At 43.9% G+C, this 16766-nt stretch overlaps 1 protein-coding gene across 6 annotated transcripts in view; it reads left to right on the forward strand.

Annotated features, from left to right (window-relative positions):
- The first annotated feature begins 483 nt into the window (after positions 1-483).
- Positions 484-16766, forward strand: part of Majin (membrane anchored junction protein) — a 28726-nt gene continuing 12443 nt past the window's right edge. For 5 of the 6 annotated variants that reach the window (XR_007590801.1, XR_007590802.1, XM_050136650.1 and 2 more), the window contains exons 1-4: positions 484-631; positions 3364-3489; positions 11955-12072; positions 15114-15159. Coding sequence is in view for 4 of the 6 variants with exons in the window: in XM_050136650.1 (XP_049992607.1) it covers positions 11972-12072; positions 15114-15159 (147 nt within the window). In the remaining 2 variants the exon portion in view is untranslated. The remainder of the gene's footprint in view (positions 632-3363; positions 3490-11954; positions 12073-15113; positions 15160-16766) is intronic. The other variant, XM_050136651.1, reaches the window with a different exon arrangement.

A 16766-nucleotide genomic window follows, 5' to 3' on the forward strand; every position in this document is an offset into this window, starting at 1 on the left:
TGCCATTAAAGTGGCGTGGACCTGGCTGGACCGTGCCCAGCATGGAATAGGTGTGTGTGTGGGGGGGGGTAATTCATGAATAAACCTCAGAGTAAAACGTGCCTGGGCGTCTGGCCCATTATGGACTTGTGTGGTCCTGTAAAAACTAAGCAAGGCAGACCACGACCTAGCTCAGTAGAGGCACTCGCAGGCTAACCCTGATGGCCTGAGTTCACTTCCCAGAACCCACATGGTGGAAGGAAGAGAAATGCCTCACACACACACACCCCAAAAGAGAGCCCTTCACAGCACCCTGCAGCCACCTCAGAGACTATAAGTGCTCTGATCGATCATAAGGCTGCATGTAAGGCCCGGAGATTGTGTGTGCTTGCACAACTTTTAGATTTGGTGGAATCGCCTCAAACTTGCGCATGCGCATAAGATCTGGCGGGAAAGTCCTGAGGCTGCGCTTGCGCAGACGATTTGTCTCGAGGCCGAGTTCAGAGTTGGACTAGAGCATAGCCCGTAGTCTGAAGTCTTTGGGATCGGCGCTATCTCTGAGAAAAGGTTTCTGAGCGGGAACTCAAGCGTGGCCATTTTTCTGAGGTGTGCGAGTGACAAAGTGTGGCCGAACTGGGCGCTTCAAGCTGAGGTAACCGCCCCGCCCCGTTGTCGGGGCTCCCTGGAGCGCGGCTTTGAGGGAAGTTTCTAGGCCCCGGCCCCACTCCTCAGCCTTTGTAGCAATCCCTTCTCCGTGAGGTCACCTTCTCGGCCCGGCTTGAAGACTGTCCCGCGCGTGTCGTCGAGTGGGCTGTGCTACTGTCCGGTCTCCAAGTGGAGGCGAGGGGGGGGGGGGGGGGGGGGGGGGGGGGGGGGGGGGGGGGGGGGGGGGGGGGGGGGGGGGGGGGGGGAAGGGGAGGGAAACTGAGATAAAAAAAGGGGGAAATGGCGGCCTTGAGCACTGGCCTCCCGCCACCTCAGCCAGCCTCCAGGTCCCCTGACTCCAGAGGGTGGCCAGCTCAGAGGTGACGAGAACCTTTGTCTTCGGGGCTACTGAGGACTGTTCTACCCTGGCACTCCTAAGGCCGTGCCATGTGGCCCATGACACCTGTTCAGCTTTTCAGGGTCCCCAGCTTCCCCGCAAGCAACCCTTCTACACAAAAATTGCCAGATAATCAAAGTGTTCATCCTAGTTCATAACCACTCCCTAATTCAGGTTTATCAATTGCCATGAAAAAAAAATCCACAAGACTTCTTGTCACAACATATTTTTTGTTGTTGGTGTTGTTCTTTTCCTTATTCACATATTTTGGGGTTTTTTTATGCATTTGCGTTTTGGAGTCTCATGGAGAACAGGGTCTCCTATAGCTCTAATTGGCCTGATACTCATCATATAGCTAAGGATGACCTTGAACCTAATGATTCTCCTGCCTCTACCCCCTAAGTAGTAGGATGAGAAGTGTGGGCTACTGACTTATTCTCTGGGGCTGGAGAGATGGCTCAGCAATTAAGAGCACAGGCTGTTCTTCCAGAGGACCCAGGTTTGGTTCTGAGTACCCTTGTGGGAGGGTCACAGCTATCAGTAACTCCAGTTCCAGGGGATCTGATGTCCTCTTCTGGCCTCTGTGGGCACTAAGCTCAATGTGCTGCAGAGAAATACACAGAGGCAAAACACCCATACACACAAAGTAATAAAATGATAGCAAAAAGAATAATATTTAAAGAAAAAAACAAAGAGCTTCTTTTCCAAGACCCCTGTTTTCCCCAGGGAGGGCATGTCTATATCTTCAGTTAGGTGTTCAAGTAACTGGGCATTTCTCTTGGTTTGCTTTTTTTTTTTTTTTAACAATTATTTTTCTCTTTCCATTTTCATGTGCATGTGGTGTTCGTGTGTATTCACATGTGCAATAGGTGTGAGATTGATGTCGGAATTAGCCTCCATTACTCTTCACCTCATTAATTGAGGCGGAGTCTCAGGCAAACCCAGAGCTTGTCAATACAATTAGTCTTTCTAGTCGGCTTGCACCTGAGCGCCCCGGTCTCCGCCTTCTGAGGCTGGAATTACAAGCCGCTGGCATTTACGTGGGTTCTGGAGACTCTAACTCTGGTCCTCATACTTGCTTGGCAAACACTTTAACCCATGAGCCATCTCCTCAGCTCTCTTTCCTGTTTTGAGAACAGAGTCTGACTCTTGAGCCCAAGCAGCCATCAAACTTAATAGTTCTCCTTCATTCTCCTGAGTGTTTGGGCTGCAGGTGTGAAACATGACACATGACCATGGGGGTCAACCTGACTGCTCCATTTCCTTCACCTTGTCAGGTCACCAAACCATGAATGGGTATTTTTCAAGTCACTCTACATTTCAGATCTGTGTTGGGTTTTTTTTGTTTGTTTGTTTGTTTGTTTTGTTTTTTGTTTTTTTGAGACAGGGTTTCTCTGTATAGCCCTAGATGTCTTGAAACTCATTCTGTACACCAGGCTGGCCTCGAACTCAGAGATTCACCTGCCTCTGCCTCCCCAGTACTAGGATTAAAGGCGTGAACCACCGCCACCCAGCCTCAGCTATTTTTATCACAAAGATCATTAACTTCTGTCTGGAACTACAGATGTCTCCTTAATCTGATCCTTTTCATTTTCTATGTTCCTAGTTACTATGTTCTTAGTTACTGTTCTATTGCTGTGAAGAGACACCATGACCAAGGCAACTCTTAGAAAGGAAAGCATTTAATTGGGGATTTGCTTACATTTTCAGGGGGTTAGTCCATTTTCATGATGGGGAGCATGGTGGCAGACAGGCATGATGCTGGAGAAGTAGCAGAGAGCTACATCCTGATCCACAGGAAGCAGGCCAAGAAAGATACACTGGGCCTAGTGTGGGCTTTTTGAAATCTCAAAGCCCACCCACAACAACACAATTACTCCAAGGCCACACCTACTCCGGTAAGGCTGCATGTCCTAATTCTTAACCTTCTCAGTTTGCCAACTGCAGATCAAGCCTTCAAATATATGAGCCTATAGAGGCCATTCTCATTCAAACCACCACACCATACAAGTTTTTTTTTTTCCCAACATTACAACCAGTAAACTGTACAGAAGTAATTCCAGAACTTGCAAGGTAGAGGCAAGAGAATCAGGAGTTCAAGATCATCCTTAGGTTCAGTTAAAGGCCAGCCAGGGCTACTAGAGAGTCTGTGTCAAAACAACAAAGCAAAGCAAAGATCAACCATCATGTGTGTGTGTGTGTGTGTTATACGTGTTAATATGAGGGTGTGCACAGATGTGCAGGCACATGTGTGTGCAGAGACCAGAGATCTCACCCCTCCTGACAGCTTCAAGTGCCACTGAAACACTGATGCCTGCCGTTACGTTTCCATCTTTGCACAGGAGGACACTACCTCCTCAGCACAACCACAGAACCCTTCTCCAGAGTCCTCAGGAAGGAGGAAGCACCATTGCTTACCCAGTTTCCAGAAGCCATCCCTGATTCCCATTTCCAGCCCTTCCGAGAAGGTAAAGCCTTTCTCCAGTCCAGTTATTCACTGCGGACTGCAGAGCTTTCTGCTGGAGTGGCAGCAGCATTCTGACTGGCTGCTCGGCTTCTGCGCTTGTGTTTCGTCCTTTTCATCTTAGCAGCCAGATACCAAAATCCCTAAAGCAGGGCCAGTGAGATGGTTCGGTGGGTAAAGTGCCTTCTGCCAACCCTGATAGCTAAGTTTCATCTACGGGTTCCACTTGGCAGAGCTGACCTCTGACCTCAGTGTGTTTGCTGTGGCACATGTACACCCACAAACAAAATTTTAAAAACACAAACACTGTGAGATTAAAAGTGTGTGTGACTATACATGGTTGCTTGCCTAGTCTTAACTTTGTTCAAATCAGATGACCTCATGGCAGACCCATTGTTTTTGTGTTTGTGCGTGTAGTAGAAATAGAACCTGGGTTTTTATGCATGCTAAGCAAGTCCTCTACAACTGAGCCTTTGTTTCCATACACTTACAATTTGAGACCACATTTCACTAAATTGCCTAGGTTGACCTTGAACTCAGTCTATATCCCCCCCATCAGGTCTTGAACTTGGAACCTGTGTCAGCCTCTAGAGTAGCCGAGATTATAGGCCTATATTTCCTATAAGCCTTTTCAAGTCTATCTTCATAAACTTTGTGAGTACAATTATTATATCTCAGATCTCACCAAAATATTTCAGATTCCCTGAGTGAAATTTTCTTTCCTTATATAAAAAGTTTTTCTTTCATTGTCTTTTCTTTGTTAAGACAGAGTTTTGCTGTGTAGCCCAGCTGACTTTGAATTTGCAACAGGCCTTCTACTTCAGCTTCCTCAGTGCTAGAATTGCAGTTGGGAGGCACCACACCCAGCTTCAGTTTTCATATTAATTTAATTTCCTCAGAGTCTACCATTGTTTCATGCCAAGAACAAAGATGTATATTTTAGGAGCTTTCTTTCACACTTCCTTGTTCCTGTCTTCCGCCTCTAAGACCCTTGAGTTAATATATCTCAGAGACAACAGGGCCTATAGCCCAGCATTGTAACAGAAGCTTTCTCTTGCAATCTTGCCCTCTGGAAACAACAGACTCTGCCTCATGTTCTTTTCTAATGTTCTAATTTGTAGCTTTAAGCAGTGGGCCCAGTTGGTATAATCAAAAATAAAGCGTCTCCTATTACCTGTAGTTTCTGTCCGAATGATTTTAGGCTCCTGGGACAGGTAGAATCTTGAGTGCTGCAGAGAATCAGTGCAATAGAGTGCTAACTCAGGTTGTTCATCATGTCACAGGCCACCAGTGGTGGGTGGCAGAAGCCAGCAGAAACAAATGCTCCACACGTACATACATCAGAAGAGTCACATCAGTAGCTTGGTTCAGTTAGGAGAGGCCAAGCACCTTGGAAGGGAGCTCATCTGCGACCCTTACAGGTTTCATAACTAGGGGTGTAAAATGAGGACATGACTGGTCGAGGGGAAGGCATTTGTTGTGGCTATAAGGGAGAGTACAGCCACAGGCATCCGGAAGAGGCCAGAGCAGGGAGAGAAAGTAGACTAGATGTGACCAGTAGACTGAACCAGGCTATGAGAGGAGAGAGGAGGGTGGGGAGAGCAAGAGGGTCAAAAGGACCAAGAGAGGGCATGGCCGAAGTGGAAGGGTTATAAGGGAAAGAGAAACCCATGAGCTGGAGACTATTAGGGCAGGGTGAGGAACTGAGAGGAGCCAGGATGCCAGCATGCGCTTTGGTGTACGAATAGGCACCACAGTTAGCCATTTGTTCCGGCTCTTTGGGGCCTGACATTGGGCAGGGCAGAGAGATGAGAAAATAGTGTTTTCCAGAATAGGAACACAGTCCTGGATCTGTTGAGCAGAGGCAGTCTCTATTAGCGCTCAGTACGGCTAAGGGAGATGTGGAAGATGCACTCAGGTGCAATGAGGAATTTAAGAGTTTAACTTTGACTCCTGGCTTGTAGGGTTGTCCACCAAAGTCTTTTAATTTCATTTTCAGGGTATCTTTGCGACTGTGAAGGTTCCCCTTTTCTACTAAATAAAACCAAATGTGGCACAGCTCTAAAGGCAAAACTTTTACCACACAGGCCAATTTTAAAGGCTGTGTTTACTAGAAAGAGTGGGAATAAACAGGTGAAAGAACAGAATAATCTCAATAACGTGGAAATTTCCAGAAATCTGGACTAGGTCATAGTCTTTTCCTGTTCTATATCTGAACACATTTTTTTCTTGAAACAGGGTCTTGCTATGTAGACCAGACTGACCTGGAACTCAGAGATCCACCTGTCTCTGCCTCTGGAGAGTTGGGATTAAAGGAGTGCACCACCACCACACAATTTAACACTTCTTATTTTTGTTTTGTTTTGTCTAGACAGGTTTTTCTGTGTAGCCCTAGCTGTCCTGGAACTCAGTTTGGAGACCAGGTTGGCCTCAAACTCAGAATTCTGCCTGCCTTTGCCCCCTTAGTGCTGAGATTAAAAAGATTTCTCTACTGACTGTCCGGTGCTACAGACTAGAGACTACAGGGAGCATTTCTGTGTGCTTCCTTTCATCAGGCAGCATGATCAGCCTACAAGTGGAAAAGCCAATGTTTCCTTTGAAATTGGATTTTTGTTTTGTTGAGATAAGGTTTCTCTATGTAGCCCTGGCTGTCCTGGAACTCACTATGTATATAAGCCTGGACTCAAACTTCTAGAGATCATCTTGCGTCTGTTGAGATTAAAGATATACACCACTCTCCATGCTCAGCTCGTGAAAGTGCCTCTTGAAGAGAAATATGATTTAACGCTTCATATCCCAAATTATAATTTTAATAAGCACTAATAAGAAAAGTTTATATTTTGGCTTGATGATTTGAACCAGAATGAGTTTGCCTAGAGTTACCTGACTCAAGAAAATGCCCAGGGATATAATTTAATGAAATGACTGAAAGATGTAGGCTATAGTGAAAATTTCGTGAACCAAAGGAATCTTACTCTTGGCAGTCATGCCTCAGCCTGTTTCCATACAGAACTATGTGACCATGAAAGACATTTCTCCTTTGGTGAAGTTGCTTCCCTCCAATGCCCTCTGAAATTACATACTTTGAACTGTAAGTGTCCTGTGTGCAGATCTCTAGTTCAGCGGTTCTCTACCTTCCTCATGCCACGACTCTTTAATACAGTTCTCTTGTCATGGTGACCTCTGTAGCACGATTCATAAAAACCCAGAGACAGAAATTGGGGTTTAACCTGAATGTCAGAAAAGCAAAACAGCCATTGGCTCTTACCCCTACCTCAGTCCGAAACAGCGATACTGCCTCTAGGAATCTCAGAATGAGACTTGTCTGAGAGCTGTCTCCTCCCTTCTTAAATTCCTCTCTAAGGCTGGGATTAAAGGCATGCACTAACTACTCCTGCCCAGTTTTTATGTCAAACTAATGTGGCTACTGAAATTAAAGGTGTATGTCATCACTGCCTGGTGTGTAAGGCTGATCAGTGTGACTGTTTTACTCTCTTAACTTCAGGCAAGCTTTATTTATTAAAAATACAAATGAAAAGCCAGGCAGTGGTGGCACATGCCTTTAATCCCAGTACTCAGGAGGCAGAGGCAGGCAGATCTCTGTGAGTTTGAGGCCAGCCTGGTCTACAAGAGCTAGTTCCAGGACAGCTAGGACTGTTACACAGGGAAACCCTGTCTTGAAAAACCAAAAAAAAAAAAAAAAAATCACTACAGACTCCCAACCATAAAATCATTTTCATTGCTACTGTATAATTTTGATAATGTGAATATTTGATTATCTGATATGCGACCGCTGTGAAAGGGTTGTTCTGTTCCCAGAGGGGTTGTGACCCGCAGTTGAGAACCACTGCTCTAGTTGAAAATACAGGCTTTCAGAGATTCTGGATCTCCTACCAAGGACTTTGTAAGGAGGAGGAAGTGGTCATAAACCCTTGATCTCAGTTCTGAAAGCTGGATTTGTACATTAGTACATTCTGCTACATTGTCGTCCACATTCATTCGTGGTCGCAGCAGCCTGCCACGTTAGCTTGCTGTGTAGATATGTGCTGAATAAATGTAGGCCTTCTTTATTCTCTCGTGTAGGCATTTTTCCTCCAGATGTGTGTAGTGACTGCACATCCTTACTGTTGTCTTCCAGGTGACTCCTTCCTGTCCTCATTTGCCTTCAGTCCTACATCAGAGTCTGTGCAGTGACCCAGATGTTTGTGTTAAACAAATTACTCAAACTTTGAAAAATCTTTCTTAGATGTCATTTAAATCTAATATTTGGGAAGCTCATGTCAGATGGTGTGTCTGTGTTAAATCTAAGCAGGGTTGTTTTGTTTTTGCTTCCTTTTTTTGTGGTTTTTCAAAACAAGGTTTCTCTGTGTAACAGCCCTAACTGTCCTGGAACTCACTCTATAGATCAGGCTGGCCTCAAACTCACAGTGATCCACCTGCCTCTGCCTCCCGAGTGCTGGGATTAAAGACGTGCGCCACCACTGTCACCCAGACCCAGTTTTGCTCTCTTAAATTTGCTTTTTTTGTAAAGCATTAAGAGAAAACCTCTTCAATAGTGAGGGTCTGGATGGGGACAGTGGAGAATAGTGTTTGCTCTGCAGTCATGGGGTGTGAGTTTGAATCTTTACCCACATAAAAAGCCAGGCAGGCTGCACTTGCCTGTAACCCCAGCATTGAAGGTTTGGGACAGGAGGATGCCAGGAGCTCACTGGTTAGTGAGAAACCTGGTCTGGAGGCAGAAGGCAGAGATTCATGTCCAGCTCTGGCTTCCACATTGCACAGATAGAAACATCCACTCACACACTCATGTATACTATACACACATACACAAAAAAATCCATCATTAATAGCTGATGCTTGTATAAAATCTTGGGGTTTATGAGGTGGTTATTTATAATAGTATTTCACTTAATCCTGCAATTCTAGGAGTAAGTAGGATCATCGCTGTATCTGTGGTAGAAACTAAGAAATGAAGAGGCTGAGTTACAGTTCTCAGGGCCTAATGGTTTCTATGAAGCAGAAGTCTGCTAAAGCACTTGGGAGGCCAAGGCAGGAGGATTTTGAACTCCAGGCCAAAATGGGCTACATAGTGAGACCCTATTTGGGAAAGAAAAAAACAACTCAAGCTATGGTTTCCTGGTCTCATCTCTTATGTCTTCTGCACAATGCCTTGCTTCCTGTAATTTTTCTTTGCTTTCTTCCATCATGACTTGTAGTCACCTACAAATGGGCTGAGAGTCTAACCTTTACTCTGTGAGGGTCTGTCAACTTAGTAATAGTTATTGTCACCTAGTGTCACCATGACTGCAGTAGTCAGAGGTGGAAAACAGCCCTGTGAAACCTTGAGCCGCTACTGCCGCTTGGTTATTTAGGACGATGCGTGGTTGTTTAGGACAATGCGTGGTTGTTTAGGACAATGCTATCTAATCTTCATTTTCAGATGAGGTAATTAGTGTGGTGTTTGTATCTGAAGCAGGCAGCCAGCAACTAATAGGAACAGGCCTCAGCGAGAAGGGAGTTGTTTTTCTTTTCTCAGCCAGCTGTGGTGCAGCACAAGAAGTTTCCTCTTTGGATAGTCATTTTTAGCAAACGTCCTTTCTTTTGCTCAGGTGCCCCCATGTCTTAGGTTGTGGGGAAGTTGCTGCATCTACAACTCTGAATAACTGAGTTCCTAGGCAGCAGCCTAAGCCTCACCAGGTGGGCTCCCTACCTACTTAGAAAAATCACCTGGAACCCAGACTGATCAGCTTTACCAGGGATTCCTGCCATGCCTTATCCAAGGGTCGCTCACGGCTTTTCCCCTCATGCATAGCTTATCCCTTGGATAACTCTGCACATAGCAACCATTGCTTTTCAGTTTTGACTGAAATTCTGTCTAAATAGTCCCTGTTCCAACCACCTCTCATTCTGTTCCCAAATAGCCAGGATCAGACACTGGAATATCTCCTTACTGACAGCTCAGACTTGAACTTTGGAAATTTCAGAAAATTCCGTTTCTTTTGGCATATAGCTTTTATAATTCTGCCATATAAGATTTTCTGCTGCTGAATAGAAATGGTATAAGATGATATAGAGGAAAAAATAATGAAAATAATACAGAATGTGGTGGTACATACCTGTAATTCCAGCACTCTGGGATACTGAGGCAGGAGGATTACTGTAAATGAGAGGCAAGTCTGGGCCAATTAGCCAGATTAATGATGAACTCAAGGCTTTTCTGTGATGCATATAGAAATCCTGTTTCAAATAACCAAAAGAGGGGCTGGAGAGATGGCTCAGTGGTTAAGAGCACTGTCTGCTCTTCCAGAGGTCTTGAGTTCAATTCCCAGCAACCACATGGTGGCTCCAAACCATCTGTAAAGAAATTTGGCGCCCTCCTCTGGCTTGTGGGTATAAATGGAGGCATAATAAATAAATCTTAAAAAAAAAGAATAACCAAAAGAGAAAATAAGAAAATTCTTTTTATGACTATCTATATGTTATTTTACTACTTACAAAATGATTTTATGCTTATTATCTTGATAAGTTGGGCTAACAGAGTGGTTGATGAACATACACTCCTTCAATAGTGTTTCAGTTTCCTAGTATGTTAGGTTTATACTACTTGTTGCATAGGCTTGTGGCAAGTGAGATAAATACATATTAAGCATTTAGAATAGAGTGTAGCAAAAGTAATTGTTAGTTGGTCATGTGACATACCCTGTAGCCCCAACTATTCAGAAGGCTGAAGCAGGAAGATCCCTTGAGCTCAGTAGATCTAGGCTGCTAGTATGTGGTTTTGTGTGTCATTTTGACACAAACTATAGAGTCATATAGGAAGGAGCCTCAGCTGAGGAAATGCCTCCTTGAGATCCAACTGTAAGGCATTTTCTCATTTAGTGATCAATGGGGGAGGGCCCAGCCCATGGTGGGTGGTGTCATTCCTGGGCTGCTAGTCCTGGATTCTATAATAAGGAAGGCTGAGCAAGCCATGGGAAGCAAGGCAGTAATCAAACCCCTCCGTGGCCTGTACACCAGCTCCTGCCTCCAGGATCCTGCCCTAACTCCCTTTAGTGATGAACAGCAATGCTAAGTATAAGCCTAATTAACCCTTTCCTCCCCAACTTGTGTTTTTGGTCATGGTGTTTTGTCACAGCAATAGAAACCCTGACTAAGACAGGGCCAGACCAGGTAACATACCAAGACCCATCTTCAAAACAAATACAACAACAACAAAAACTCTTATTGTCCCAGCCCTTGGGAGTTAGAGGGCTGAGATCAGTTCGAGGTCATCCTTAGATGGTCTCAGGGTGGACACCTAGGGTATCGAAGGCCATCCTGAACTACAAAGGACTCAATGTTCAAAAAGCAAAAACTACAGTTGTTACTCTGTAAGAAAATTAAGGCTCAAGCTTGAGGCTGGAGGATTACCATGAGTCTGAAGGTAGCGTAGGCTACATTGTTCCAAGCCAGCCTGGGTTACAAAGTAAGAACTTGTCTGAAAATTTTCCTATTAAAGAGGGAAAGGAAAGATGGAGAGAAGAGAGAGACCAACATTCAGAAACCAAGTAGGGACATTAAGGCTGAGATTAAAAATTCTCTTTTTTGCCTATTCTGTTTATTACATCTCAGTTGTTTCTTCTAAAATCAATGTCTAGAAGTTGTATATAGGAAACCTTGATCCTTGGAAACTGTGGGCCTACTTATCATTTAGAGTTCTACATATTAAGGCCAAGGGACTGAAGTATTTATTATCTCTACTATAAAATGAAGGGAGGCACAGAAAAACCCTAGTAATTTAGAGAATCATAGTGTCCTTGATTTTATCCCTGAGCTCATGCCAAATGTGAGCTGTCTTGGTTTTCTTTCTCTTAGTGCAGTAAGTCTCCATGACCACAAGCAAGTTGGAGATGAAGGGATCTATTTGGCTAAGGAGTTACAGTCCATCATCGGGGAAAGCCAAGGCAGGAACTGAAGCAAAGACCATTGCTCCCCCTGGCTTGGTCAGCCTACTTTCCCATACAACCCAGGGCCACCTGAGGAGGGGCAGTACTTCCCACAGTGGGCTGGGTCCTCCCACAGCAGTCACTAATCAAGACAATGCCCCACAGACTTGCCCACAGGTCAATCTGAAGGAAGCATTTCTTTAGTTGAGGTTCCCTCTTCCTGATGATTCTAGGTCATGTCAAGTTAACAAAGCAATCAAAACACACACACAGAACAAAAACATAACTAACCAGCACAGTAATAAAATTCAAATTTGAATGTTGTCTTTTTGCCTTTATATAGATGTAGGACCAGCACACCATGTATCTTCACTGTATAGGGAGGAGATATTCAGTAGCCATGCTGAATGAGCCTGGTTCATGGGCACTGGTACTATGTTGAACACTTACCCTTCAAGAGATGCTGCAGATTGACAGGCTTCCTTTCCTATATTTAAGGAGACATCTTCAGCTTTTTCTGATTAATATTTCTGCTTTGTTTTAGGCTACCATCAAGACACAATGAGTTTAAAACCGTTCACCTACCCTTTTCCAGAGACAAGGTTCCTTCATGCAGGACCCAATGTGTATAAGTTCAAAATCAGATATGGTGACAGTATCAGGTAATTTGAAAGGTGGGAGATAGCTCATGCTAGCACAGGCAAGTGAATTCCTCCAGGTCCTCATCTTTGCCTAACTCACTCCAGGGGAGTGACCACAATAGCACCTGGTCAGGCCTTCCCAGATGCTTAGTCTTTGTTATATTCACTATCAATAGAATTTCCTAAAGTAGGGTCAATGTGGCTTTGAGGAGATATTTCTCAGAATATTTTTCAGCTTGACCCTGTCTCAAAACATTAAAGAAAGAGAGAGAGAGAATTTTAAATAGGTCTGGAGAAATTACTTGTCAGTTAATGTAGTTGCAGGCTGTTCTTTTGTTTCCTGGCCACCTAGACCCGAAATAATCACACAGAAACTGTGTTATTACTGCTTGGCTTATTAGCTCACGCTTCTAGCTCTTATATCTTAAATTAACCCATTTCTATTAATCTGTGTGTCGCCACATGTTTTAGGCCTACAGGTAAGGTTCCGTCTGGCATCTGGCATCAGGCGTCTGTCTCTTGTCCAGTTACATGGCTTCTCTCTGACTCCGCCTACTCTCTCTCCTCCTCTCTGCTTGGAATTCCCGCCTTGCCCTATTCTGCACTGCAATAGGCCCAAAGAAGATTCTTTATTAACCAGTGGTATTCACAGCATACAGAGGGGAATCCCACATTAAGTTAAGAGCACTGACTTCTCTTCCAGATTCAGGTTCTGTTCAGTGAACCTATGTGGTGATTTCTCTACAACTTTAGTTCCAGTGGATCTGATGGCCTTCTGGCCTAGCCTCCACATGTACCACATGCATGTGGTACACAGACACAAGCAGAACGCCCATATACATAAAATAGGGCCTGAGAGATGATGTGGCAGTTAAGAGTATGTATTACTCTCCCGAAGGATCAGAATAAGATTTCCAGAACCCAGCCGGGCAGTGGTGGTGCAAACCTTTAATCTCAGCACTTGGGAAGCAGAGGCAGGTGGATCTCTGAGTTCTGAGTTTAAAGCCAGTCTGGTCTACAAAGAGAGTTCTAGGACAGTTAGAGCCGTTAAATAGAGGAACCCTGTCTTGGGGGAAAAAGATAATTTTTTTCAAAATTTTCTCTCAAAAGCCCAAAACTTAATATTGATAACAAATACTGCCAATTGTTTTCCTTGATTTGACATACTTGCTTTATTTATTTTTGAGAAAATGTATGTTAACCTCACAGAGCTGAATAGCAGACAAATTGTTTATCAGCTACAAGTAAAATATTATTGCATGAGCTGGGCGGTGGTGGCGCACGCCTTTAATCCCAGCACTTGGGAGGCAGAGGCAGGCGGATCTCTGTGAGTTTGAGACCAGCCTGGTCTACAAGAGCTAGTTCCAGGACAGGCTCCAAAACCACAGAGAAACCCTGTCTCGAAAAACCAAAATATATATATATATAATTGCATGGAATGAGCAACTCATTCAGTTTGCTACTTAAAGCGGCACACAAGTACATTTCCTCAGGGCGTGTTTTGTTGTTGAGGTTTGGTTTGGTTTGATTTTTTTTTTTTTTCGGGACAGGGTTTTTCTGTGTAGCTTTTTAGGCTGTCCTGGAATTCACTCTATAGACCAGGTTGGCCCCAAATTCACAGAGATCTGCCTGCCTTTGCCTCCCGGGTGTTGGGATTAAAGGTGTGCACCTGCACCGACACTGCCTGACTAGTGCTTTTTGTTTTGCTGTGTACTGAATTGGTGTTCTCTAGAGGAACAGAGCTTAGGGAATGAAACTGGGCGCACGTGTGTGCGTGTGCGCACACATACACACATACAGACAGACACATTTATATATATGAACGAAGAGGATTTGTTAGAATGGCTTACAGGATGTGGTCCAGCTAGCCCAACAATGGCTGTCTACCAATGGAATGCCAGTAAAGGAATGAACTTGACAGCAAAAACGAGAGTAAGCAGACAAAGAGAACAAGCTTCCTTCTTCCATGTCCTTTATATAGACTGACAGTGGAAGGTGTGGCCCAAATGAAAGTATATCTTCCCACCTCTAAAGATCTGGATTAAAAGTGGGTCTTCCTACTTGAAATGATTTAATTAAGAAAAATTCCTCACAGATGTACCTACCCACTTGGACTTTGATTAATTTCAGATGTAGTCAAGCTAACAACCAATAATAGCCATCACACATACTTTAAAATAGTAATGAGACTAGAGAAATGGTTCAGTGGGTAAGAGCATTGGCTGCTCTTCCATGAGACCAGGGTTCAATTACCAGCAGCCACAATCAACTAATTCAAACCTAAGGAAACCTAATGCCCTCTTCCCATATGTGGTCACTTCTCACATGTGATGCATGTGAGAAAAATTTAAGTTAAAGAAATTTAAGAGACAATCATGAAGCCTAATGCAATGGTATAGTTCTTAAATCCCAGCACTGGGGAAGCAGAAACAGTCAGATCTCTGTGAGTTTGAGGCCAGCCTGGTCTACAGAGTGAGTTCATGGATAGCCAGAGCCACAATGAGACCCTGTCTTAGGGAAAGACAAAGAAATATCTCCTGAAATCTCATAAAATTTTATATTTCTATTTATCAGTTAAAACTATTTTGTTTTTGAGACAGGGTTTTTTGCAGCTCAGGCCAGCTTCATTTACTGTGTAGCTGAGTCTAGTCTTGAATTCCTGATCCATTTACCTACACCTCTCAGGTACTGGGATTACAGACATTTGCCACAGTGCTTGGCAGTTCGAATACATTTAAATAGTGGGCTTAACGTGTAGCTCAGTGGTAGGATATCTGCACTGGATGTACTACAAAGCCAGGTTCAGTGCTCTGAGCCCCTCCAATTTAGTCGACTTTTAAAAATATGCTCTAAAATATTATTAACCATCACAACAGCAATATAAGGTCTTGGAAATTTAACAGGGAAGACTCGGGGGAGAGGTAACTAATGCTCAAACCACACCCCAATGTAAGGCAAGCAATGGGTCAACCAGACTTTAATGTATCTGGTGTCTTTAGCACCAGAAAACAGATGCTGGACAGGGGTTGCTGTCTTATGGTACCTGTCTGTTTACCTTCTAGAGAAGAAGAAATAGAGGACAAGGAAGTCGTCATCCAGGAGCTGGAGGTAGGAAAAAAATCAGACAGCTTCTGAAGAAAGTATTTACTTCTCAAGCCAAGGATGAATCCATATCTAGGCTTCTATTATGCCCTCATACTGAGTCTCAAACTCCACCTGGTAAACTGGTGTCTCCATGCAAAGAAGCCACTTTTTACAGGAAATTTTAAAGCCATATCTTTTTTCAATTCTCACTAAAGTATGAGCGCCTTTGAGACTGGTTATTGTTTGTTTCTACGAGGTTCCCAGACAGGGCAGCTCTGTTGTGGCAGTTGGCACAGAGGAGCTTCCGGAGGACTGCTGCCTTCCAGGGCTCTGGGAATGCCACGATCCCAACCACCGCCTGGTGTTTGACGTTCAGGAAACTGGGCAGTAAATACACTGACAAGTGGCTGTGTCTTCATTTAAATTGGAAACATTTGCCATTGCTTTGTTCCAAGTTCATGTTCATTCCTTTTCTGCACAGCTCTGCTTGTTAGAGATTTCCAGAAAGAAGACTGAGCAGGGATACAGCTTTGTAAACTAAACTGGTGAAAGTATTGGGCCTGGTTGTAGTTCTGGGGCCCGGTCCTGTATCCCAGTCTGTCCCTTCACCTGTCAAATAAAGTTAACTTGTTTCCAAGATTACGGTATGAATTTCAAATACGTGTGTTCAGTGCCTGCCACATATCCAGGCTAGAAAACATTTGCATACATTTATGTGCATATCAAGGGTCAAAAGCTGCTTTTTTGTTTTTGTTATACTTTATATACATGGTCTCCCTATATATTACTGCCTGGCCTAGAATGTGTGTAGACCAAACTGGCTTTGAACTTTCAGAGATCCTTCTTCCTTTTCATCCTAAGTACTGGGATTGCATGAGCCTCTACTGTTGGTCCTTTGCGTGAATTTGTGGGTGAGTAAGCGTGTGTTTCATTTTTTCAGCAAGGTCTCATAAATCCCAGGCTGGCCTATGTATCTGAGAATGTCCTTGAACTTCTGATCCTCCTGCCTGGGATTATGGTGTACATCACTAAACCTGGTTTATACAGTGCTAGAGATTGAATTTAGAACTTCATGCATAAACCGGAGGGACGGTGGTGGCGCATGCCTTTAATCCCAGCACTTGGGAGGCAGAGGCAGGCAGATCTCTGTGAGTTCGAGACCAGCCTGGTCTACAAGAGCTAGTTCCAGGACAGGCTCCAAAACCACAGAGAAACCCTGTCTCGAAAAAACCAAAAACCAAAAAAAAAAAAAAGAACTTCATGCATATTAAATAATGACTCTACCACCTAAGTTGCATCCCCAACTCTATTTTCAATTTTTGTTTATTATTATTTTATGAATATGGATACTTTGCCTGCATGTATATCTGTGTACCATGTGTGTATGTCATGTGTCCAAAAGGGCCAAAAGAGGGCATTGGATCCCTTGGAACTAGAATTACAGATGGTTGTAAGCCACCATATGGTTGTGAGCCACCACATGGGTGCTGAGAACTGAAACTGGGTCCTGAGGAAGAATAGCGAATGCTCTTACCACTGAGTCATCTGTCTAGCCCCATCTCTCTAAACAACTTTTGTTTGTTTCTTTGTTTTGATACCACAATCAATCTCTTAACATTTTTAATTAAAAA

This window comes from Alexandromys fortis, unplaced genomic scaffold, assembly GCF_014885135.2.
Source record: "Alexandromys fortis isolate MF-2015 unplaced genomic scaffold, M_Fortis_MF-2015_v1.1 scaffold_3, whole genome shotgun sequence".
Lineage (NCBI taxonomy): Eukaryota > Metazoa > Chordata > Mammalia > Rodentia > Cricetidae > Alexandromys > Alexandromys fortis.